At 45.4% G+C, this 24,596-nt stretch overlaps 1 protein-coding gene across 1 annotated transcript in view; it reads right to left on the bottom strand.

The window, feature by feature from the left end:
- nbeab (neurobeachin b) overlaps positions 1-24,596 on the bottom strand; it is a 139,253-nt gene that overhangs the window by 11,167 nt on the left and 103,490 nt on the right. The window contains exons 41-48 of the mRNA XM_047035687.1: positions 15,654-15,771; positions 15,443-15,545; positions 15,233-15,348; positions 12,430-12,542; positions 7,409-7,549; positions 6,404-6,523; positions 3,838-3,990; positions 2,098-2,265 (exon numbers count right to left, since the gene is read on the bottom strand). Coding sequence (XP_046891643.1) covers positions 2,098-2,265; positions 3,838-3,990; positions 6,404-6,523; positions 7,409-7,549; positions 12,430-12,542; positions 15,233-15,348; positions 15,443-15,545; positions 15,654-15,771 — 1,032 coding nt within the window. The remainder of the gene's footprint in view (positions 1-2,097; positions 2,266-3,837; positions 3,991-6,403; positions 6,524-7,408; positions 7,550-12,429; positions 12,543-15,232; positions 15,349-15,442; positions 15,546-15,653; positions 15,772-24,596) is intronic.

Genomic DNA, 24,596 nt, shown 5'->3' with positions numbered 1-24,596 from the left:
TAGTGACAGTATACAGAGTGAAAGCTGCTTCAAAACCACAGTCATTACCACGTCACCGCCACATGGACTAACTAGCTACCGTTCTCTGTCCAAGTCCTCAGTCAACAGGGGACTGAGAGTGCCAGCAGCCGTGAGGGAAAAGCCCCACTGATGCATCATTTGTCTGTTTACATCAGAGCAACACAGCAGGCTCTGTATCTGGAGGTTGCTGTCATGTTTTTCCCATACGAGAAGGCTGTCAGGATAAACATTGTGGTCTGCTGTTACGGCAGCGCGCCCAGTAGAGCTACCACCCTGCCCTCTGCTGGAGCCCAGCCTCCTGCCTGTCAAACCTTGTCCTGTCCTGCCTGACAACACAGGTAGGACACTGATCTCCTCTCCTGACCTCTAGATCCATTCTGATGCAGCTACTGAGGTGGTTAATGACAGAGGAGTGGTTTCATCAGTCAGGGTGCATGAATAAACACACCCCGACACCCCCTCCCCCCCCTGAAGCTTTTCCTTTAGAGCAGGGACTGGACAGACATGTAGACTATGTCCATACACACTGTCAAAAACTACACAGGGAGACCCATATCTGCATGTTGCTCCATATGATGCATAATTGGAAGACACCCACCTAAACCCTTGTTTAGCTAGTAATCTTTTGCTGTTGCCAAAAAAGCAGTAATATTTAAGGAGCACCAACAACATTTATTGGTCTCTGTTACTGCATCCATAAACACACATCTTGGCACTGTACCATGAACACAAACATCCCTTTCTATTCCATGGTCATAATGGCTAGCAGGAATAATTTTTACTATGCACTAAACAGAATAGTGGATTATATATTCTTACTACATACTGCACCTTTTCCCCTCTGACACATACCGGTACTGTGTATATGCACTGGTATATCCCACCTGATATACAATGTGTGTGTAAGGGGGATGTATGCGTGTGTATAATGTACAGTATAGACATGTATATAACATAACGAGGCATGTATTAATTAATGCTCATCATATCAGTTGCAATTAGCACAACTAATGTCCAATTCAGGCATAAAACAGGCACATGCCACAATGGAGACAACATTAACTGGTTACAATTAGCTACTATGAGCTGCTAGTTCCTGAAACGAGCAACCCCACTGTCAGCTCACCCTGCAGACAGGAAGCCAGACAGCTCTAAAACCCGGAACGAAATGAGAAAAATAATCATTGTCATTGTCTACGATTCTGGGAGAAATGATGAAAAACAAAGCTTTCTCCATATTGTTTGATAATTAGACCCCCCAAAATCTGTCTGGGTGTGATTTGCATAGTGGTCACTTGATAAATAAAGGCGCCCCGAAAAGTGACAGTATATAAATGACTTGTTTTGCAGACAGCAGATGGTGGATATCACAGGGAGAGAAGAGCTCACACTGGAAAGCATCACTGCATACCAGCTGCTGTTACTGCAGTCTCCCTGTCCCCCTCATCTCTCTCTCTCCCCTCTCTCCCCATTTTTTCTCTCCCTTTCTCTCTTTACTCTCTCTCTCTCATCTCTCTACAACTCATCTTTCCTCTTCTCTCTCTCTCTACCCCTTATTCTCTGGTCTCCCTCTCCCTCTATGCAATTAAGCCATACACAAGTAGATCAGCCAAGGAGACCACAGTCAGTCAATTAATGTGTTTAGAATGAGACGATCTCTTTTCCTGTCTGTTCACTAGCTGACCCTTAGTGATTCATCAAAGAACTGTCCTGGTTGTCCATTGATGCCACAGAGGGGAGGTAATACAGTATGGTATTAGGGAGTCAGCTGTCCTTGTCCCTTAACAAGAATGATTATTAGTAGATATCTTAAGTCTATATTGGAGATGAGTTAATTGTAGAGGTTGTTAGCAAACGGCAAACTCAAAGACTAATCTCAATGTAAATTCAATGACTCTGTAGTTAAGCCGGTTCCCTGTGGGACAGGTTTGCATGCATAATGACTGGTGCTTGATAATACTACCTACAGAGCAGAGGTGTAACCCTCTCTGTTGCAGAGGGAAACACAGACAGGAAGTTACACGTGTGGCCGTGCTTGGCGCCCGTGGCGGCGCGGGGGTGGCGTGTTTTGCGTACCTCTCTCTGCAGGGGGTCAGTTATGCTGTCGAGGTTGACGGAGCCCTCGTATGTCAGGTGGTGGAAGACGTTGAGGGTACGTGCTGCCTCCGGGCCTCTCTGCTTGTAGCCCAAAATAAGGTCAATCCACTGATGCAGCTGACACGACACAAACTCGCTTTCCAGGGCCTGTCAGGGAAGAGCAGGGCAATTAGGGGTGAAAGGCACACTGCAGCGCACAACACACAGGAGGACGTAACAACAACACAAACTTTACTGCAACACGACCACATCGCACACACTGGACATTTTAAATACATCCTGTAATCACAGACTACGTCACTGTACAGGGCAGTTCATGTTATTGGAAGCAGAGGCCCCAGAGTAAAGTATGCAAAGACAGACGCAAGTTTTTGTGCTCATGAACAAGCCTTAGGGGAAAATATCATCAGATATCATATTTTCTATTAAAAATAATGACCAGCTATCTTTCCATGGAGATGTAAGAAGCTGTTAAATATTAAAGGGAACCAATTTGCTGTAAAGTGTGTGTGATATGTAAGTATGTACGTATGTGTGTGTTTTTGTGTGTGTGAAATTTTGTAGCTAATTGGATATGGATTTCTTCTGTGAGTCTCCTCTGCTTGTAGATAAGACCTCAGACTATCGTAATCTCCTTTAATATTATAATAGAATACCTGTGGAAGCCCATTTTACTCTCACTCTACATTAGTCGCTTTATTGTGGTGTTATTCTTTTTAATGACAACAGTCCTTGGCGTTCAGTGTAGACTGAGGGAATTCCACTCTCCTTCTCACACGGAGAACAACAGCAGCCATTTCCCACTGAAGCAGCTCTAGTACACAGAAGCCCTGCTAGCCACAGGGCATGTCACTCCAATTGAAAGTGGCACATGCACATGCAAAGATGGGAACTGGGAGGCTAGGAGAGAGAGGGGGAAGGGGAGGAAGAGAAGGAAAGAAGAGGAGGGGGAGGGAGAAAGGGAGAGAGAGAGTATGCAACATCAAAAGCTAGAGGAAGAAAATAACAAAGTAGGACAGAAATGGGGAGTGTTCTAATCAACTCAGCACAGTACCTACAGTATAAAAAAACTGCCCTATTTTATTGTTATAAGAACTGTGTGTGTGTGTGTGTGGGTGGTAGGGGAGCTGACCAGGCAGAGTGAGTAAAGCTTGGGGAAAGGTCACCTTGGTGAGACGCCCTTCCTACCCAGCACTGTCACTCCTGCTGAAAAGGTCAAGCGTTAGTACTGTCTCCTCCACAGCTCCTGCCTCTAGTCCGGTACCCAACACACTGCAGCACTGTCCTCAGCCCTACACGATGCCACTTACACCTCCACTCTCCTTTCGATTCCCCACATGCAGCCCAACATACACACATGCACAGCTCCATACACATCCCCACAAACAGTCCCACAGTCAGCCCCACTCGCAGACGTCCCGTGATTGATAGGGTCAACATTAGGTAACATTAGAGGAGACACATTCTGGCCCTGTGCTCTGGGCAGTGGTAGATTGTGTTAGTATCTAGCAGTGTAGTGTAATAGATACTTCATGACTAAGCCAGGTAGAGACCAAGTGACACAGAGGCTAAAGAAGGGCTTTCTGGCTGCCTGTGTGAGATCTAAACTGACTGACAATTAATGTAATCTAAATGACTCCTTTGAAATACAGGGAGAGTTGTCTACTGTGTCACCACTCAATGAAAGAACAGGTCAAACACCAAACCATCCATCCTTACCATCCTGTTAATCCTGACAAAGTCCTCTGGTTTCTTAGACCAGGAAGGTAGATCTACATCACACACCATGGTCCTGTCTTCGCGCATGCCCAGCTGGTAACCATTACTGTTAACAAACATCTCTGGAAGGTAGAAGAACTCTGGAATGAGCTCCTGTGGGAGAAGAGTGACAAAAAAGGGAGAGATGACGAGAGAGAGAGAGATAGAAAGAAAGAGATAGAGAGAAAGAGAGAGAGATGATGTTCCGTTAGCGTGTGTGAGTGATAGAGGAGGCTGTGTGTGTACCCAGTGTGAGTGAGTGAGTGAGACTTCAGGGGGAGATGTAAGACAAACACACACAACAGCAGGATGAGACAAGGCTTCGCTGTAGCAGTTGTTCCAGGGGGAGGTGAGGATGTGTGTCGGCTGTTAAATGTGTTTATGCTTGGTGTTCAGGGCTCTGCTGATAGGGGCCGTGACCTCAGCAGCTCCCACTGTCTTCCCTGGTGAGATTCCAACCTCAGACAGGGAGAGAAAAACAAATACCGAGACCAAAACAAGGACCCGGTCCAAACTAAGAGCTAAACCAACACTGGGCTGCATGGAGAATGACCGTTATCGATCACGGCCATAATTGTGATTTTAACAGCCCGTGTCTTGCATACTCCCTGTCACTCATAAACACATTCCTGATGCCAGTGCTAGTATGGAGTGGACACACAAGGCTTGGAGTCAGCAGCCATGCAGGTTCCTGTCACTGTTTCCAGGCCCTGTGTTCAACTCTCTCCGTTCTAGATAACTGCTCTTTACCCTACCCTGCAGCAGAGAGAGGAAGAGAGAGAGAGAGAGAGAGAGATGCCTCTGTACATTGGGGCATGTGCACATGAGGAATGCAGCTTCTCTGCTCCCACATCTCTGTCTGCCCTCATTAGAAAGCCATAGAGAACCGTTTAAAGGTTCTCGTGTCTGTGGGGAGCACGGGGCCCCTTTACATCTTTTAGTCTGTATATGAGATTGTTTTATGAATGCAGTATTTGTCGTGTATGTGATGCTGTAGACTTTTACCATGCCAGTGGGGTACATAACGAGTAGAGCTTTTAAACTCTAATAAATCACCAGGTTTAGAGAGGGAGGAGGTATGGGAGGGAAAGCTCCTATAAACCGTGGTCTGCTGTTGGTCACATTTCACCCCCAGCCAGGGACAAGAGGAGAGGGAATAGTATGTCTCTCTTTCTCTCAAAATCCTTTTTCGTTTGTAAACTTCCCTGTCGTAACTCAGCACCAAGCCGGTAAAACTGGCAGCTCTGTTTTCAAGCCCACCTCCCTTGGCAGCCATTCATTCTGCAACAGCCTCATAATGGGCTAACAAGTCAATCACACAAGCTTCCATTGCTTTACACTGTGTCACCTTAATGACACAATCGTCAGAATCTGTCACCAGCAGAGTGCTGCTGGATTCCCTCAAACAGCACGTAGCGGGGGTTTGGGTGTGTGTGTGTGTGTGTGTGTGTGTGTGTGGGGGGGGGGGGGGGTTGGGGGGGGGGGGGCTTACTGTTGGGGGGGTTACTTGGTTTGTTGACTACTCTGAGAAGAGTCTGACAGTCTCTTGTTTTCCTGCCCACAACACACACACACACAAAACACACGTCCAATTTAAAGGGGAGGAAGTCCCAGTACTGACAAATTGTCAATTGACCTTTGTTAGGTGTATGTTAATATATATATATATTAATATATATATTAATAATGTTACCCACTAATCCATTATAAAACACAGCTGTTGCTCCAGTCCCCCCAGTTTTACACAGCATGTTTCCTTTTGTTCTGTGTAATAGATCTGCAGCCATCCTATATGTGTAAAAACAAATGCATGCAGACTTACAAGTGGTTTAAAGTAGCCTATATTTGTTAACAGGGTGGTGTTTGACTAGTTTCCTGTTCCCTGGCATGCTGCTGTCTCTGAATCTACTTTACATAGATTGTTGGCTGCTCTCCCTAGGCCATGGCAAGTAAAAGCCCTGTCCGTACATAAAAGACTGATTTTAAATAGCTTTTGTCATTAATGGTTTATTAATTGCCCGGGGCAACACTAACCCAAAGTGGGGTGTGCTAGAAATATATGACACTTTGAGGTCAGTGCATATTCCTGCTGCGTGTTATGCACCGGGCAGAATGGAACAGAATCACAGGGTTCAGCTTTTTCTCTGACTGCTCTGTGGGTCTCTGTGGAGCCAAAGCTTTCTCCCCAGTCCAACCACAACATTGTTCACCTTCAGCATTGCTCTCTCCCTTACTCTGTCTTTTTTTCCCTCTACCTCACCAAAAAATGTTTTATTTTCTTAACAGGGTAAATCAAATATGTATTTGATTTAGTGTTTAAAACTATTCTTGTGTACTATCTGTCTATGTTCTTTCCAATTTGAATATGCCATTTTGAATTCATGGCATACATACTGACATTTCCTCTGGGTTAACGAAGGTGAAGTTGTTTGTGAACTGAATAGATTCCCTACAGATACCATCACATTAGACCATGGGGAGCAAGGATTATTATGAAAAGTGTATTGCTTGCTCATATTCACATCACCTTTACGTCTGAAGTGTCTCTCTGGCAATTCCTCCAGGAGCGCTTGATGTCAGAGAAGGTGCGTTCCGGGTGGTCAAACTTGTTGTGGTTCGTGTTGAGAAAGAAGGTGGTGTAGGGTTCCTTGGAGAGAACATAAACACCACACATAGATCAGAGAATACATCAGTGCTAATGCTCTCTGATGTAAAGACACTGAATTGAATCATGTGATGGTAAATTAAAACTCTACTCAAGCAAACTACCAGAAACACAGTCTCGGCTATGGACAGCGGTTATGTTCTACCGAAGCCTCACTCCTCTACTGTTCCCAGCCTGAGGAAGAACTCATCACTGTTCTCCATGCTAACAGGCAAATATTTTGTGATTTCCATCTGAGATGGCAGTGTCATGGTGGACAGGCGAGGACACATCACTCAGAGAGGAAGAGGTATTCTGGGGAGGAGTCCAGCACAGGCCAGTCTGCTGTCAGGGGAACTTCAGGGGATTCATCCGCTTATGCAGCTAACGAGGGGGAGGAACCCCAAGCTGCCTCAGACGTCAGACGGTCTGAGCCGCACGAGAGTATTGGTCTGTGTTTGAGTGTCTCCAGCTTTGATGGACATGTCTTCCTGGGCTCTCTGGCTGTCTGAAACATAGACCTGTCAGGTTGGCCTCTAAATCATCACACAGGCCTCTTTATTTAGTTCATATGCCAGTTTACTGGCCTGTGAAATGGCCCGTGAGAGCCTCTCAGCTGGAACTTTGGGCCAATCAGATAGAGATGTTGAGCAGTATCCCGTGAGCTTCAGTCTCAGCTGACAGACCTCACAGGAGCTCTCATAATGTTTGACAACTGACACTCAGCCTAATGCACCCTGAGAAATGACAAGCTAGGGATTGGATTTGTCCTTTTTTTTTTACATCCCCAATACATTTGGACCTGGTGTTATGACCTGAGCCATACAACAGGGAGGTCATGTTTTACTGTGTGGTAACAGAGGGTTGAGAACGTTTGGTTGCACTCACTATCCTGAGCAGCCACTGCAGTGTGGAGGAGGCCGTGGAGTAGTGAGAGCTGTAGTGGTTGGGGGGAGTCTGGTCATCCACCCAGGTCTCATAGCGCTCTGCGTAGAACACAGCACGCTTGGGGTTCAGCGCTCCGATTGGCTGAAGGAGAAACATACGCATGCAAGGTTAAGAACACTGCGACCACATGATCATTTCATCATTAAGCACGGCCCATGTTGTGTGGAGAGAGTACAGGAGAGAAACCAGGGATACCAAGGGGGAGATCAGGAAAGGAGACCAGGAGGAGGAGACCAGGAGTGGGACTAGGGAGGAGAGGGGCGTGGGGGGGACCACAGGGGAGACCAGGAGGGAAACCAGGGGTGAGAACAAGGGTGACAGATGGGTCTAGTCTGGGATTTGTCTGTCTGACACCATGATTTTCCTGCACCTTCCAAAAGTTATATGTCTCTCTGCTGTATTTCTGGCAGTAAGGAACCCCTACCTGACAAGATTTACACCCATACCCACAAACACTCTGCTCAATCCCCAGGCAGCTCCCAAATGCACTCGCAGACCCCTCCCCTATTCAGCAGTTGGACATGATGAGGAAAAAACGATACTCTAAAAGGTACCGTCTCACTTCTGGAATCAGTGAAGGTACGCAAACACCCAGACAAACAAATAATAAACCTGTCCACCTGGAACATAAACTGTTTTTATGGTTCACATGTCTCTACTGTGAACAAGTTCTAAACCATGGTCTACTTTTATGATAGCTATGAATCAGACCTGCCATAAGATTAGGAGGGAGAAAGGCATGGCAACACCGTGTCCAAATGGGGCCTGGGCCTTCTTTGATAACACGGACTCAATTATTACATTAAATGCTTGCAGCCCTTTAAAATTCCTGTCTTCCAAAATTGTAACAATAAGTAAACAAAAAGTAATAATGACTAAAATATTATCAGAAGTGTCCGAAATCTCACTAAAAATGTCCAATTAGTTTTGTGGAAATACACATTTTAACTTGCATAGTATATTTAATTGTGGTATCCAATTTCCCAGTTAAACATATAGTAAAAGGTGTATAAATTGCTTTACTTGCCTTTTCAATCAGCCAATCCAATAGACAAGCCTTGGAGGTGTACTTGCAGTCAATATTAATACACCCAGCACACTGAGCAGAGCAAGGGGAGGGCTCTGTGGTGATTTAATCAATGGAAGCCTTGCTCTGTGTGGCGACCATGTGTGGATTTACCACAACAGTCATGGGAAATCTATCATACAAAACACTAGACTAAGCATAGTTGACAAACCAAAGAATAAGAATGAAGTCACATTCATCTTATCATTAAAAAATACACTGTTACTACAGTTCTTAAGGGATACATATTTTGTTTAGCTTTAGATTAGACTTACTGTTCTGGTCATTTGAACTACGATGAACACGCATCATATTTTGAGTTGTCATACTTTACACAAGGCAGGGCACACGCTTGACTCACAACCAAATTGTCATGTGTTTCCCTCTTTTTAAAATGTTCCTTCTGTCTAAATGCAACGGTCATCCACATTGATGGCATGAGCGTGATTAGCTAGAATGAAAGAGAAGTTTATTGAAATCTTCAAAGATTTACAAGGTGATAATAGGCTGGCATGTGACGTTTCGGGCTAGTCCAGATTGGGCTACAGGACACAGGAAGTCTCACACACTATAAAAACATTCTTTGTGGACCCAGGCTTGATCCAGGCTGCACGAGTCGAGCTATGATGGTGAGTAGGAGAATAGAACTGCCTCACTGGAAATTTGGAGTTGGCTGGTTTTGAAGTTCCTATTGAATGTGGTAATTGCCCATTCTAACAGTACATCTAACGCTGTATTGAGCACCAGAAATAAGAAGTAATGTTTTCATTAAGCACTACATTCCTCATGCCAACCTTGTCTTTCTTATGTCCTTATGTCTAGGAAAAATGATATTTAGGTATATATTAAACCACCAAACTCGTAATTACAGTATGTAACTCCTCCAATACTATTCCTCCAATTTTCTGTTTATATCTTTGGCCTGTGACACAATCAATACACCAGATCAGTACGCTGTTTAAACTCTTCATGATAATATTTGAAGGTTAAGACATGCAGCCCGTTGACCAGAGGGAGTCTTCAGTGGGGGAGCGAGCGTTTGGGAGAAACATGGTTTCTGTGTATCTCCCTAGGGTGACTGTACCCATCTTCAATAACTTGAAATAACACTGTTCCACAGAGAGTTCAAGCACAAACATTCATGGAAGCCTATTCCAGATTATTTAAGTAGCCTATAACTCTCTGGAGTTTCCTGAGGTTCTGCTTGGCACTCATAAATTTAAAATACATCAAAGTAGCATTTTCTCTGTTAAACACATTTACTGTCAAACAGAAGGGTTTCTAATTTCTAAGCTTGTATACCATTAAGGATTTTGGCGAATTAAAAAGCTGTTTACATGGTAAGATTGTGCTAGTACTTAAGTTCCCATAAGGTGCTTCCAAGGCTGTAATCTCCAGACGCTTTGACCAACAGCTCCAATCAACACCACTCGTCTAATGTAATCAAGCTCCTCCATGATGTGCAAGGTAAGATGATGGAGGGGATGAAGCCTTACTCAGGGGGAGTGTGTGTGTGTGTGTGGGAGGGGGGAGTGGGTTGTTAGCACACTACCTTGAATGCAGCCAGAGAGGATATCTGGAAGGGGTTCAGCCAGAGTGTGGGATATGATAGTTAGTGCACTGTATAGTATAGAGAATTGTCTTGGATAATTTTGCCAACTGTCATTGCTCACTTCTGCTCTTTCTCCTGGGAAAGGCATTTTGACAGAGACATATCTAATCATTTCCTGTCAAAGACATTCGGAAGGCGTGGAATAACAACAGCACCCAGGCTACAGAGTTAACCTTCTTTGGTGATTATATGCTTCCACTACATCAGTTAACAGCTATGACAGAGTTAAGCTTACCTTTCCCATCAGTAACATGTCAATCAAAAATTAATAATCATTAGATTCCAATGAAACACTTCACCACATGAATGGATCCACCATGACAATATGTAGTGCATGGCCCAGAGGCAGGGCAGGGTGTTACGGTGTTCATCACAGATGACTGAACACCTGTAACTCCGGTAGCCACAGGTGTGGAGGTGTGAGAGTTATGTCACTCACACCTCCACTAGTTTCACAGCTCACACCACCATGGAACTGTGGGACGCCAAGCGAAAAGTATTACACTGAAAGTGTATTTATGTACAAAACATACTTGCATCTATTACAGTTGTCGATAAGAATGAGAACTTACAAAATCTGTACATTTTAATTGTGTATAAAGATGAATAAATATAATAAAAGTGTATTTAGCTCTCATTGAACATATTCAAATTTAAAATCAAGTACATTTTTTCCACTTGGGACTTTCAGCCTGTGCTGACTAGACTGCACATCCTGTTTGGCAGTCAGCAGACCTTCCCATACAGCCCTAGAGCGTGGAGTAGCGTGAGGAGTGCTGCTCTCAGGAGCAGCTGAGAACACTGACTAATATGTGGTTCACGCCTGACATGGAAAGGTATTTGAATGACCTAGCTCAAAGGAAGGATCAACTGAAACTCCATGTCAGAATTTCAGGGAGAGAAGCAGGTGCATAACCATCCAGTTCCACCATCCAGGAGAGATGAGGCAGGGGTGAATCGTCCCTCCCTGCTCTACTATATATGAACTTGTGGAGCTAGGAGCCCCAGGGTTCCAAGGACAAGTGTCAGGAGACATGGGCCTGTGAACTCATGCTAATGAAGGCAGCCAAGCCCTGTAAACAGCACGGAAAGATGTCACAGGAATACATTACAATACATAACTGTCTACCCAAGGCTAGAGGGCTGCACACACAGGCCCCCCCCCCCCCACACGCCCCCCCTCCACCCCCGGATATCCACAGCCATCCCCCAGTCCCCCCCAGTCCCCTCCAGCCCTCTCTCTCCTCCTGCCTGCCCATGGCTCCCCCAGCCCTCTCTCTCCTCCCGGGCCCCCCAGCCCCCTCCACTCTCCTGGCCCATCTGGATCTCCACAGACGGGGGTCGCCACAGGCCGACAGGAGACAACAGCAGGTGACACAGTGGAGATATGCAACAGTAGTCTTGGTTGTCTGAATTCACAACTGTGCATAGGCTCACAACACACTACAATTGTAATAGTCAAAATGTATTGCTGTCTTTTTCTACAATGTATGTGCTAGGTAGAGAAAAGAGAGCGAGAGAGACTGGGCTTGGGGAATAACAAAGCTAGAGTACAGCAAAGTGATCTGCAGTCTGTTTTCCTTTCCTATGAAGGCAGAACACAATTCTCGCACAGCCCAAACTGTGCTGCACAGTGTGCCAGGGTCTTAATTCCAGTATAGTATAGCAGGATTGATAAATGTTCCTCTACTGCTCAACTATGCCTTTAAAAAGGATGCTTACTGAATTATCATTTGAACAAGAGTCACCAAAAGGAATGGACCATTCAAGTTAGCATTTACCAGACATCATTAACACACCCAGTTATAGGCTTATAGACAACTTGAGGGCGTGCTTCATTCCTGATTTACATTGTATTAAATATTATATTATATGAATATCCCTTGTTTTCAAAAGAGCCGTGTCAATCTAAAGGTAAATTGTGTGCAGTTTTATATGATCCTTAAACATAAAAGCTGAGATAATAATAGATGTACAAATTAACATGGATATTAATCGCAGAGAAAAAAATGCTGCTGCTAGAAAGGCAATACAATAATCCCTCCACAAACAAATCATGGACACACTTATTGTTCATGTGCACCTCATGGTGTTGTACTATCAGGCCCACTCCAGAACAACGTTCCTCAGAGCTCAGCCTCCACACATGATGTCTGAATTAAGTCTCATTGAATATGGCCTTATTTCACTGTCTGACAAGGGAACAGCCTCGCTGACAGAGACGAGTGGCCCTACCCTCTCTCCCCCTCCCGTACCCCCAGGGGGCGTGGCATCAAGCAGTACCTTGGACAGATCTCTGAAGTTCCCGGGCAGGGTGAGGTCCAGCTCTTCCGACTCATAGTTGGTGAGGACCCAGGGAAAGACGGGGTACTGGTTCAGGTCATTGTACGTCCTCCCTAGACAGACAGATGAGACAGAGAGCGGCGTGAGAGGTAGGGGGAAGAGAGAGGGAGGAGGGGGCTCCGGAGGGGCACGCACAAGGCTTAGGTTACGTTGGGGTCCCAGCATGCAACATTCCAACAAGCTCCCAGTCACCAGCCCTCAATCAGAATCCACTTCCTGTCTCTGAGGGCGTCTGAGAGGGCGACCTCTTTTAATAGAGTTCTCACTCTGACTCTCTGTGAAAACGTGCCTGCGTACAGCTCTCTCTCCCTGCCTCCACCCAGCTGACAAATACATCAGTGAGGACTGGGGTTGGAAAAGTTCTATGGAGGTGGTTTTCAAGTTCATGGAGAACATAAGTGACTGTAAGCTGTGTGGTGTGGATGTAATTAGAGAGATGTAGATTCTTCTTGAGGCCATGACACGGATAGCGCCTGATATGTCACCGCTAGGCTGCTCTCCTGATTGGACAACCAACAGCAGTTACCATGGAGACATCATGTCAGTATATATGACTGTGCCCACATGCAGCTCTACTGAGAGATGCCAGATGTGAATCTCTTTTCTTTCTTCCTTTTCCTCCAGAACTGGGAATATGGGATTCAGATGGCAGAATCTGTCACAGGAAATACAGCCATGAGAAAAATGGTAATAAAATCAAGAGGATCTCTTCAACATACCAAGTTACCACGATCCCTCTCTAATTTCCCTATGAAAAATAGAGGCTATGGGTGTGAGATGATTATAGACCAGATATACACACTAGTAACCCATAAACTGACAATTTGTGGGGAAATGAATCAATTAACACACAAACTATCATTGTATGTGAGTTAACAAGTAAGCAAACCCTGTTAGACATATCAATAACATCAGGATTCAATATAAAAAATTGCTACTCCTAAAAATCTAATTACTTTCAGTAAAGTGTAAGGTGTTTGGTATGATTTGAGACTGTTGGGGTTGGAGATTGGAGATGGATCACTCTGGTTCAACACTTTCCATTGTTAGCAGGAGTGAAGTGCCACTCACCCACAGCCTGTGTGAAAGATGAGCCCTGACCACAAGAGGTTTAACAAAGGAAAACACAACGGTATCTCATCTTTACACGGTCATCAGTCAAACACAGTGCAGCCGTCTACGCCTGGATGTCAATTCCTAAGCTGCATTCAGGCCAACCATTAAGCTTTTCCTGCTCTGTTTGTCCCTGTGTGTTCTCCTTACTGTCTTTAAACTATGTCCAACAGTGGCACAGGTGATTATGCACTTACAGTTACCACATCATATTTGATTTAAGCTGGTAGCATATCAGTGGAGATTTTAGACCCTTTTTTAGGGGTGCTCAAGCACCCTAAATTTCATCTCAGCACCCCTAAAAACTTTTTTACCCCTGACCTGTTTGCATGCCTGTTATTAGCAAAGGGGTTTAGCACTTTTGCAAGGCACTGTATTCATGTCACATTCTCATTGGGGGCTGAGCACCCCTAAAGGTCTGATCCTAGAATCGGCCCTGTAGCATACTATAAGAGTTATAAGTTATATTTTGGAGGCTGGGTTTCAACTCAATATGTAAATAGTACAACCACAGTGAAATCATAAGGTTCATTATCAGACAGTTTGCTGTGTCTACAGATTGACTATTGTGGTTAATGGGTGTCAAAACGTCTCAGAGGTCACTACCTACTCGCTATTCTATTTGACCCCAGTTATGCTATTTACCCCTACAGTGAAGCTCTTAAGCAGGGGTAATGCATCTAGATCCAGTAACTGTCCTCTTGACAGTTAAGTCAATGAAAAGTATGTGCACATAGCCAAAGTCCTTATTGTAGATGCATAATTAAAACAGGTTGATGGGGAGGGGGTGGGCATGAGGTAGTAGCCGGGGTGGGGGAGAGGGGGAAGCTGCCATTGCTGTAGCGGTTGCAGGCTGGGGTGGCAGGATGTTAATAACAGTGGAATAGTGTTTAATTAGAAGAGTGCTGGCTTCACTTTCACACACCCATCCCCCACCCAGCACCCACCCCAATGCTGTCTGCCTCCCCACACCACTCTGACACTCCTGACAAGCTAGGTCATTACCAGGGAGTTTTAATGAATTTTCTCCATGTTTTGCTGTCTGCCTTACATCTAATTATCTGACAATAATGTATCGAACTCATGCAGAAGCTAAATATAAATATGCATGAGTATGCAGCGAAGGAAGGATGACACCTCTGAGAGTGGAGGAGTGTGGCAGTCGCTCTTGCTTTCCTGCTAGTTGCAGTTCAGATCAGAGAGTCAACAACAAAATTCTTACCTCCACACACACACACACACACACACACAAACTCACAGACACTTACTTTCTCTCTCTCTCTCTCTCTCTCTCTCTCTCTCTCTCTCTCTGTCTCTCTCTCTCTCTCTCTCTCTCTCTCTCTCTCTCTCTCTCTCTCTCTCTCTTTCTCTCTCTCTCTCTTTTGCACTAATTATCGAGGAAAATCGGTAGTCCCTGCTTTCTGCTTCAAATTATGTAGTTCTCACTCACATCAACAGTGAAGTGTACCCACTCACACCAAGGAGTGAACTCAACGCTGTAAACATCTTATTTAAAATCCTGTGGTGAAGGGAAACATTAATGATGCAGCACCACACACTAGAAACAGAAGATCTCGCATCTAGCAGTGTAATGGAGGACTATGAGCAGGGGGAGGTTAGGGTGGCTCACCTGCAATGGTGTTGAGGAACATTAGGTATTCAAAGTTGGAGATCTCTCTTCTCTGCCAGCGCTGCGTCATATTGGAGGACTTGAAGAGCTGGCGTGGAGTAGCCAGAGATATCCGCCTGCAAAACCACGGAGCATTAAAAATGAAGAGGTCTTGTGGAAAGGGAATTAAATGTTGCGCGGTAAAGGTAAATATGCTGAGTTGTTTCCCACCTTGCCTGTGGAAGGCCGTAGCTGGTGCCCACCCCAACCCGAGGAAGACTGTAAACCACCTTCTTCACTGTGGCTTGGTCTGGGAAGTTGAACATGACTGAGGCTGTGGAATGGAACAACATTGAACAACACACATTGAAAACACACCACAGAGCACGAGCAGAGATCCCAAAAGGAACAGCAAGTGTGTTTGGTGGGAAGGACTTCTTACTTCTGTTAGCCATGAAGACCTCAAGAGCAGTATTCTGCAGGAGGTGACGCCTGGAGAACACTGCCCGGATCTCACTAAACATCCATTTCCCATGAAGCCCCTCAGAGTACGCCAACACCTGCAGACGAAGGAAAGACAGCGAGGGGTGCATTTGTTAAAACAAGCTGGGTGTTGTAGTTTGAGACAGGCTGGTTTTGTAGTTTGGGACAGGCTGGTGTAGTTTGGGACAGCCTGGTGATGTAGTTTGGGCTCATTATAACATCATATACAATGACAATGACACTAATACTTCGATTAACTAATCAAATTGAAACACTGTGCAGGTCCTTTTGTCTTTATAGATTCTGCCTGACAATCGCATCCCAGTATGATATAGACCTCTCTACACCACTGTGTTCTTCACACCTTGTTCATGCTGTCTGCTACACTAGTCAGGGTGAAATAATGTGGACAATAACAGCCCCCCGGGTCACAATAACATATGCAATCAATGAAAACAGAGAAAGAGAGAGAGAGAGGGTGAACAAGCAGGGAAGTGGGAGGAGAGGAAAGAAGGGATTATTAGAGGTGTGCAGACCCCTGGGACAGCAGGTCCTGAGAGGGAGATCAAGAGAGCCTGCTTGACAGGTGAGAATGATCCCCTCACACACCTCCCTCCCTCCCTCTACCTCTCACCTTCCCTCCCTCCCTTCTTCACCTCCCCCCACATTCTCTTCTTCCCTCCCTCCATCCCCCCCCAACACCATTGATTCCTCTCCACCACCATGGTCCAACTCAGGGATGGCACTGTCATTTCCTTAGCTCAGAATCATAGACATTTAAATGATATCTGTACAGCCTAGCATTGGCAGACACACTAGCACAGACCTGCAGCCTGATTTAGACAGACAGCCTTGCATAGACCAGCAGCCTTGAAAAAGACAGACTGTTTATTGGTGTTAGTGTGAATACAGCCAAAACACAAAGGAGTGGAGCAGGGGGGAGCACACCCAGGTAAAGTGAGGAAGCGAGGGAGGAAGGGGACAGTGAGAGGGATGGTTAGAGAGTAAGATGTTTGGCTGTGAGGTTAGGCTCGATGCTAATGCTCATTTAAAATGGTGACAGGCTGAAGGAGTGTGTCTCGAGCTGGGCTGCGTTAATTTCTCCCTGGAATAGCGCCGCTGCGACCTCTGTGTCACATCAAAGTCTCTGGAGCTCAATTAAAACTGGATTAGGTAGAGATGCTAGATGTGCAGCATCTCCAGCTCTCTCCTCGTAATGCTCCTGCTTGACACCTCAGCACCCCCCTACTCAAACAGTTGTCATAGAGACAGTAAGGCCCAGAGGAGCCCAGGGCCGCATTGACTAGCGGGAAATGGAGGAGGAGAGGAGGATGGAAAGGGGGGGAGGAGGAGATATGAGGAGGGGGGGAGGTGAGGTGTGGTACTGAGGGGCCAGGGGAGGGAAGGGGGTGGGGTTGAGGTATGGTATTAAGGGCCCAGAGGTGGAGGTGAGGTGTGGGTGCAGGGATGAGGTGTGATACTGAGGAGCCAGGGGTGGAGGTGAGCTGTGACACTGAGGAGCACCAGGGGTGGAGGTGAGCTGTGACAATCAGGAGCCAGGGGTGGAGGTGAGCTGTGACACTGAGGAGCCAGGGGTAGAGGTGAGCTGTGACACTGAGGAGTGCCAGGGGTGGAGGTGAGCTGTGACACTGGGGAGCGCCAGGGGTGGAGGTGAGCTGTGACACTCAGGAGCCAGGGGTGGAGGTGAGCTGTGACACTGAGGAGTGCCAGGGGTGGAGGTGAGCTGTGACACTGAGGAGCACCAGGGGTGGAGGTGAGCTGTGACACTGAGGAGCACCAGGGGTGGAGGTGAGCTGTGACACTGAGGAGCACCAGGGGTGGAGGTGAGCTGTGACACTAAGGAGCCAGGGGTAGAGGTGAGCTGTGACACTCAGGAGCCAGGGGTGGAGGTGAGCTGTGACACTGAGGAGTGCCAGGGGTGGAGGTGAGCTGTGACACTGAGGAGCACCAGGGGTGGAGGTGAGCTGTGACACTGAGGAGCACCAGGGGTGGAGGTGAGCTGTGACACTGAGGAGCACCAGGGGTGGAGGTGAGCTGTGACACTGAGGAGCCAGGGGTAGAGGTGAGCTGTGACACTGAGGAGCACCAGGGGTGGAGGTGAGCTGTGACACTGAGGAGCACCAGGGGTGGAGGTGAGCTGTGACACTGAGGAGCCAGGGGTAGAGGTGAGCTGTGACACTGAGGAGCACCAGGGGTGGAGGTGAGCTGTGACACTGAGGAGCACCAGGAGTGGAGGTGAGCTGTGACACTGAGGAGCCAGGACTAGTTCACAGGGAGGCAGGGTTACATCGTCACGCCAGCTTTGTTTCAATATTGTCGACAAACAGCACTATAGAATCACAAAGTGAGCACTATAGAATCCAGTTTCAGTTTAATGTGCAGGTGTAGTCAGAGGCAGATGAGGGGGATATGAATCTGCAAACAATAAACATGGGTACCTAATCATCCCATATACTGTAAGTCCCCGCTAGCTTTTTAACCGATTGTCCGTGCTGAAAGGGCTGTTCATTGACTTTTGTTTCACAGTTTATAATATACAGTACCATGCCAGGAAATTCTGAGAGAAACATTTCTGTTTGCATATGAAACCCTATACAACAAGGAGAGCTGTAGACGACATCCTTTGTTACCCAGGGTTGTGTTCTGTTCCTATCTGAGGTTCACATTGTTGCTACTATGACAAATCACAGGCCAAAGGGCCCACCTTCAACAAAAGACATGGGGTAAAGTGGAGAAAAAAGCCCAGATTTCAAACAGCCCAGATCAAAAAATGTGTCATAACAACAAAGCTTTGGTTTAAACCAACAAGCTGAGGCCCCTGTAGATGGGGCTTTGACAAAGCCCAGCCCTCATTTTTAGAGGCCCAGCTGTAAAAAAAATGCCATTTAATGAACCTGTCTGCTGAAGCTGTCCCCTGCCTGTCAGAGGTGTCAGGCAGTGACAAGCGCAGGGGACGGCCGCCTCCAGTCACAGACAGGCCTGCCAGCTGGAGACTTCGGCCCCAATCTAATCAACCACCAGGAAGGACCGGCGCTCTGCTCAGCTCTGCTCTTGGTCTGTCATGCTTGGGGCTGGGGGAGTGGAGGAGGGAGGGAGGGAGGAGGGACCCAGCCTTTTGTTTCCACACAGGGTTCTCCATACAGGCTCATTAGGCCCTTAGAGCCAAGCACGCATGCGCTGGCCCTACAAGCGAGGGAGGAAACTCAGACTCGCCCACATAATAGCCATAATGCAATTTAACGTTTCTGTCTTCTGTATCCTTGTTTTCCCCCTCCTCTCCGTCCACTGATCTGACAGAGGGCAGGCTGCACGGTGCCTGCACAACATCAGAGAGGGGAAATATTGTGACAGATGAGCTGAGCAGAAGCACAGGTGACACCAGTGTTTAGGCTGAACCTCACATGCAATAACTTGGAGATGCTCAAATGGAACACATCCCACTAAAAAGCCAACTGAAACCGTTTTATGCATAGCGAAGAGATTCTAATTATTCCTGACTTCTGCACAGATTTACCCTGTGCTGGCCTGGTACTGTGACAGAGGATAATACATCTAGAAAAACAGGTTTACTCTCAAACCTGCTGCAAATTCTCTCCCTATATGAAAGCTGAAGCAATCCCTCTCCACGTCAATTGTAGGGGGGAAATGGAGCAATAATGTGATTCGGTGAGGCCTCAAGCCAGCATGACTGATATATTTATATGGGAGTGTGGAATATTCTGACAACCTGCTATCATAGCACCTCTGCTGTGTTCTCTTCAGATTTGTCTAATAGGCTTCTAGTATAAAGCCCCACAACTGTCTGGACAGGGAGGGAACAGCGCAAGAGGCCATGAAAGGCAAACTGCTCTCATTCTGAGTGATATGACTACTCCCCCAGGAGAGAGGAGACGGATTTCACGCACAGCAATTTGGAGGATCAGCACACACTGTGAATGCTGTATCCAAAGAATGACCCCAGGCAAAGTGAAGAACATCTGTGGGGAGTTGGAGGAGTCTGTTTGTGAGGGAGGAAGGGATGGAGTCTGCTGCTGCTGTACACTGTGTGCCCCCAGAGCCCCATGCACTGGACACAAGATGGTAGACTGGGAAGGAAATGTAGGTTGAGGCTGTAGGCAACAATGGAGCTTCACTATGGGTATAGCTACTGTATGGAATAACTACCTGCTGAGGCTACTTTATTAAGAAACATAAGGTGACAACCATTATCAATGGTTTTGGAAGTTAATTAAATCGTGTGACTGTTCCTCTGCTTTCGGCTCAGCATATAAGTGTATTCACAGCATCCTTCTTTAAATTCATAGCTAGTCCAAAACATCGCTAGCCTCTTGACCCCACTTCAAAACAAAGGAAACTAATCTTGTTCGGGATGTCAACATGTGTCAAGAAATATCTTGACATTTCTAATCTCAATCTATGGAAATGTGTGTACAAAGCACAGGGCACATGCCATATTGAGACACTTCAAAGGGCGGATGTGATGTCATATAAATACTGAAAACATCGTCTGAAACTGACCCTCATTATTATAGGAGTTAGAGAACTATACTGTTTCGGTTTATAAAATAAAAGTAGACGTAAAAACAAAGGGAAAAAAATATATAGAAAACAAGAAAAAACTAACTGCTGGTTTAACTCATCCTTTTTAGGTCCCTTCAAGATATATTATACCATGTAGATATAAAATATTCCCAAATGCCAAAGTGTGCATTTCATCTTCCCTCATATGACACTATTACGAGGGGTGAAATTCAGAAAATATGAAAGTTGTGATTATAGGGCAGAATTGTTTCACTGTGCCCCTTCTCACACCCCATATCATAACTTCAATAAAGTCAAGGGCTCCTAAGGCAGGTATTGGTGGAAATAAGATACAGATTTGCATAATCAGTGTCACTATACATTTGGGAGGCAGTTGGAGTGTGGCGAGATGACAGTTCTGGTGCTCTGGCAAGACCAGTAGGATAAAAGGGAAGAATATGCATTACTGCACGCTGGCAGATCACTGCTACAAATGTCCAGCCAAGTTTGTCAATAACATTTATGTTACAGGCAGCATTTCACACATATTAGTGGGCCTGTCTAGTTATCTTAAACACTGCTATGGTGGGAGGGAGGCTCATCTCACTGCCAGGAACTCTGTGATCTGCTGCTCCCGGAGAGCAGGCATTAATACCTAAAGCCTCATCTATACCAGCAGCATGGTGACACCCCAAAATAACACCCCACAACCACAGCACTACGGAGACGCACTACAAAAACACCCCACATACGCAGCACTACAGAGATGCACTACATAAACACACCACATCCACAGCACCATGGAGACACACAACAATAACACCCCACATCCACAGTACTACGGAGACGCACAACCTAAACACACCACATACACAGCACCATGGAGACACACAACAATAACACACCACACACACTGGAGGAAACAGAAGTGTGTCTAAAATATGGTGATGGTTTTGCGTAATTATCCACACGAACATAGCTGACTATGCTTTCAGGAATTTTAAATCTCCTTTATTTAGACTTAAAACGCGGCTGAGGTGCATAGCAACTCTGTCCAAAAACACAACGACACCCACACACGCTCATCCAGATGGATTCAAAAGGCCTACACTAAGGAGCTTGAGAGAAGTGATGCAGTCATTTGGTGTAGGGCCCTTTCAGGAAGCCTTCACTAATGGGCCGTTTTCAGGGACTTGTCAGCTTTAAGATGACTGAAATCTTCCTGGCCTGGCTACGTCTTCCCTGGATGCCACTGAAAGCACCAAGCTGATCGGTTTAAATCCTACTTGTTTGTGTGGGAGGGGCTTGCGGCTCAGTGCTAGATGGAGGGGAGAAGTGGGAAATAGATAGGGATGGAGGGGTGGAGAGACGGAACCAGGAGGAGAAAGAGCAAGTGATTAGGGGAGAGGGCCTCGCTCATCCTTAACTAGTAATCTAGTCTCTCAACCTTTGCTTGAACTTTTCTTTCTACGAGGTATAACAACAACAGCCTCATCCTTTATAATTTTCTCCTTTTTATTCACTTAAAATCGCTAATAATATGTTACAGATGTGTCTCCCTCCTTATAATTCTTTCTGTCTTCACGGCGTATCATCCGGAAAACACAGTGCCCCCTTTCTGCCAGAGGCTTTTAGAGGATGATCACAAGAGACACCTTTGGGATGCAGCCAGAATCTAGAGCATCATTTTTTCAGACATGATGTGGAATTACTCTGACTTCTAACAACCAGACGTGCCAGAGCAAAGGTAGAACAGGTTCTTATCCAGTCTCTGGAACACAACAGCTTTATGCTAATGAGGGTCTTTGTCACAGGCTAACCCCTTGGGGCAGTGCAAGGCATGCAGGGAAGGATGATAATCTGGTTGTTAGGTACACTGGATAATTTGCCCTTCATCCCTTGTAATTATATAGTTTAAATATTTTTACCAATGCAAATCCTACGGCATGTTTACACTGCTAGTCAGCATTTAGGCAGGCAGGCAAGAGTCCGGCAGGCAGGCAAACAGTCAGATAGGTAGTCGGGCACGAAAACAGGCAGGCAAACAGTCAAGCAGGCAGGCAGACAAGCCAAGCTCACACCCTGAGGCTATGGGAGACAACTGGATGGTGAAAATGTGGTGGTCGAACTGAGAGTGCTTCCCACTTCTAAACCAAGCACTTGTAGGATTACAAATATGTATGAGAATGGAGGGAGAAAAGATGGAGGAGAGATGGAAAATTATTGAAGCTACATGGCAGACAGATGAGGAATAGATAGAGAAATGTGGGGAGAGTGGGCTTGCGCTGCTCAGGGCTGTATATACCACCCAGAGGGACTATGGGCCATTTTGCATGCCTGCCAAAGCCAGCAGCTCCTGACAAGATGCTTGGCGTGCTATGATTTGACTAATTACACTGGATTAGACCATATTAATGCAAGCTGTTTTCTCCAGGGTCAATGACCTTCCCAATGTGACTGCTATAAAAGTACATAGCTATTGCTGTGTAAGTAAAGAACATCTAGGAAGGGGAAAATGATTAGAGTACAGTATGGGAACTTGAGGACAAACAGATATTCTCTTTCTGGGGACTGTTTATCTGTAACTGAAAATACATCCCCACAGGACAACAAGCAGCAGATATCTAGATATGAAGTATTCTCTCAAATCCTCCAAAGGGTTTCCTTGACATCCTCTCCAGGCAACTATTTGACAGCAAACCAAATTCCTGTCCTCTTTGGCTCTGCTGGATAGGGAGAACACCCACATGAAGAGTCAAATCAAGCCCATGGAACCCTATCAGTTTTCACAGTGATTTATTATCTGGGGAGGGATGCATTATGTATGCTGAACATGACATTACAACATTTTATTTCATATTAAGATGACATTTGGACCAGATGAATGCATTATTCTCAAAGAAAACCCATGTGGCCATGATAAAGACTGAGAGGCTGAGACTGCATGGCTACACATTCACTGAGGGAGATTCCAAACTCTGATGAAGACTTTATGTCTGGTTTTGTAAGGGGAATTCTTTCTGCTATTATAATCTATTAAACTGAGTTTCACCTTTTATATGCATTTAATGAATTGTCTTTCATATATGAAACCATGACAACAACTATTTTAAACGTAATTTGATTAAAAACATTTTACATTTAGTCATTTAGCAGACGCTCAACAAAGAAACAAATACATATTTTCATATTTAGTGTATATATATAAGGGCCTAGTATGGCCCCAAATTGGACTGGCCAGAATGTTTACAAAGATCAATTAACATTCTTACTCGTGAGACGTGTGTATACTGTATGTATATACTTTAATGTTAATATGTACGTACCTCAAAATATTAGGGACTAACATGCGTTTCTCGTTTTGAATCAAACAGACCCTTTTCTAAGCTATGGGAAGTTGGACAACCATGAAGATGATTGCAATTATAAAAACCTCTTCAACATGGAAGTAGAAAAATCCAATAGTGAGAGGAGGAAATTTACATTAAAATGTGTTTTAGGTCCTCTGCCACTTACATGATTGAGTGTTTTACCCAAAGAAGAAGGAGCTTCACTATTTGTACGTGTTTCTTTGCCTTGGAATTATAATTGTCTTAAGGCAAGCGTTATAAAGACAGAACACCAGAGAGCCTTACAGCCTTAGTTTCATGAAACATTTAGGCAAAAGTTCCAAGGGCTGGGATGATGAAAGAAGGTAGGTTGGAAAATGGGCTTCTGGGATCTGCAAGCCTTATTGTACAGAAGTCACATCAAATTAATACTGAGGGCCATTTGCTGCATTTCTTCTCTCAAGCTTTTCAGAACGGATTAAGCTATGAAAACTCAGAAATTACTAAAGCACCTATTAAGCATTATGCTCACACTTTCTTCTTTATCCCTTTGAAAGCGTTTGAATGTGCTTTGGCATTCAGGTCTTTCAGAAAAAAAAAGTTATTGTTTGCATGCTTGATTAAACACTGTGACAGTTTGATAAAGAGCAACGTAAAACATACATTTCCACCTGAACAAAAGAAAAGAACAACTTCAGTTTGGTAAACACTGTCATACATGCAATTCATATACATATTACGAAAACCCTTTCTAGTTAATGACTATATTCTACATGTGATGTATAATGTGTGTAATACACTGCAAAAATCTCAGCAAATCAAAAGATTTTCTTACTAAGGAATATCTTCAGTGTAGTGTATTGTTTGTATGTGTGTGAACGTGTGTGAGCATGTGTGAAAGAGAGAGAGAGAGAGAGAGAGAGAGAGAGAGAGAGAGAGAGAAGAGAGAGTGTGTGAGAGAGAGAGAGAGAGAGTGTGAGAGAGTGTGAGAGAGAGAGAGAGAGAGAGAGAGAGAGAGAGAGAGAGAGAGA

Source organism: Hypomesus transpacificus, chromosome 15, assembly GCF_021917145.1.
Source record: "Hypomesus transpacificus isolate Combined female chromosome 15, fHypTra1, whole genome shotgun sequence".
Lineage (NCBI taxonomy): Eukaryota > Metazoa > Chordata > Actinopteri > Osmeriformes > Osmeridae > Hypomesus > Hypomesus transpacificus.
Note: the sequence above shows the minus strand (reverse complement) of the source record. Positions and strands in the feature narration are given on the sequence as shown.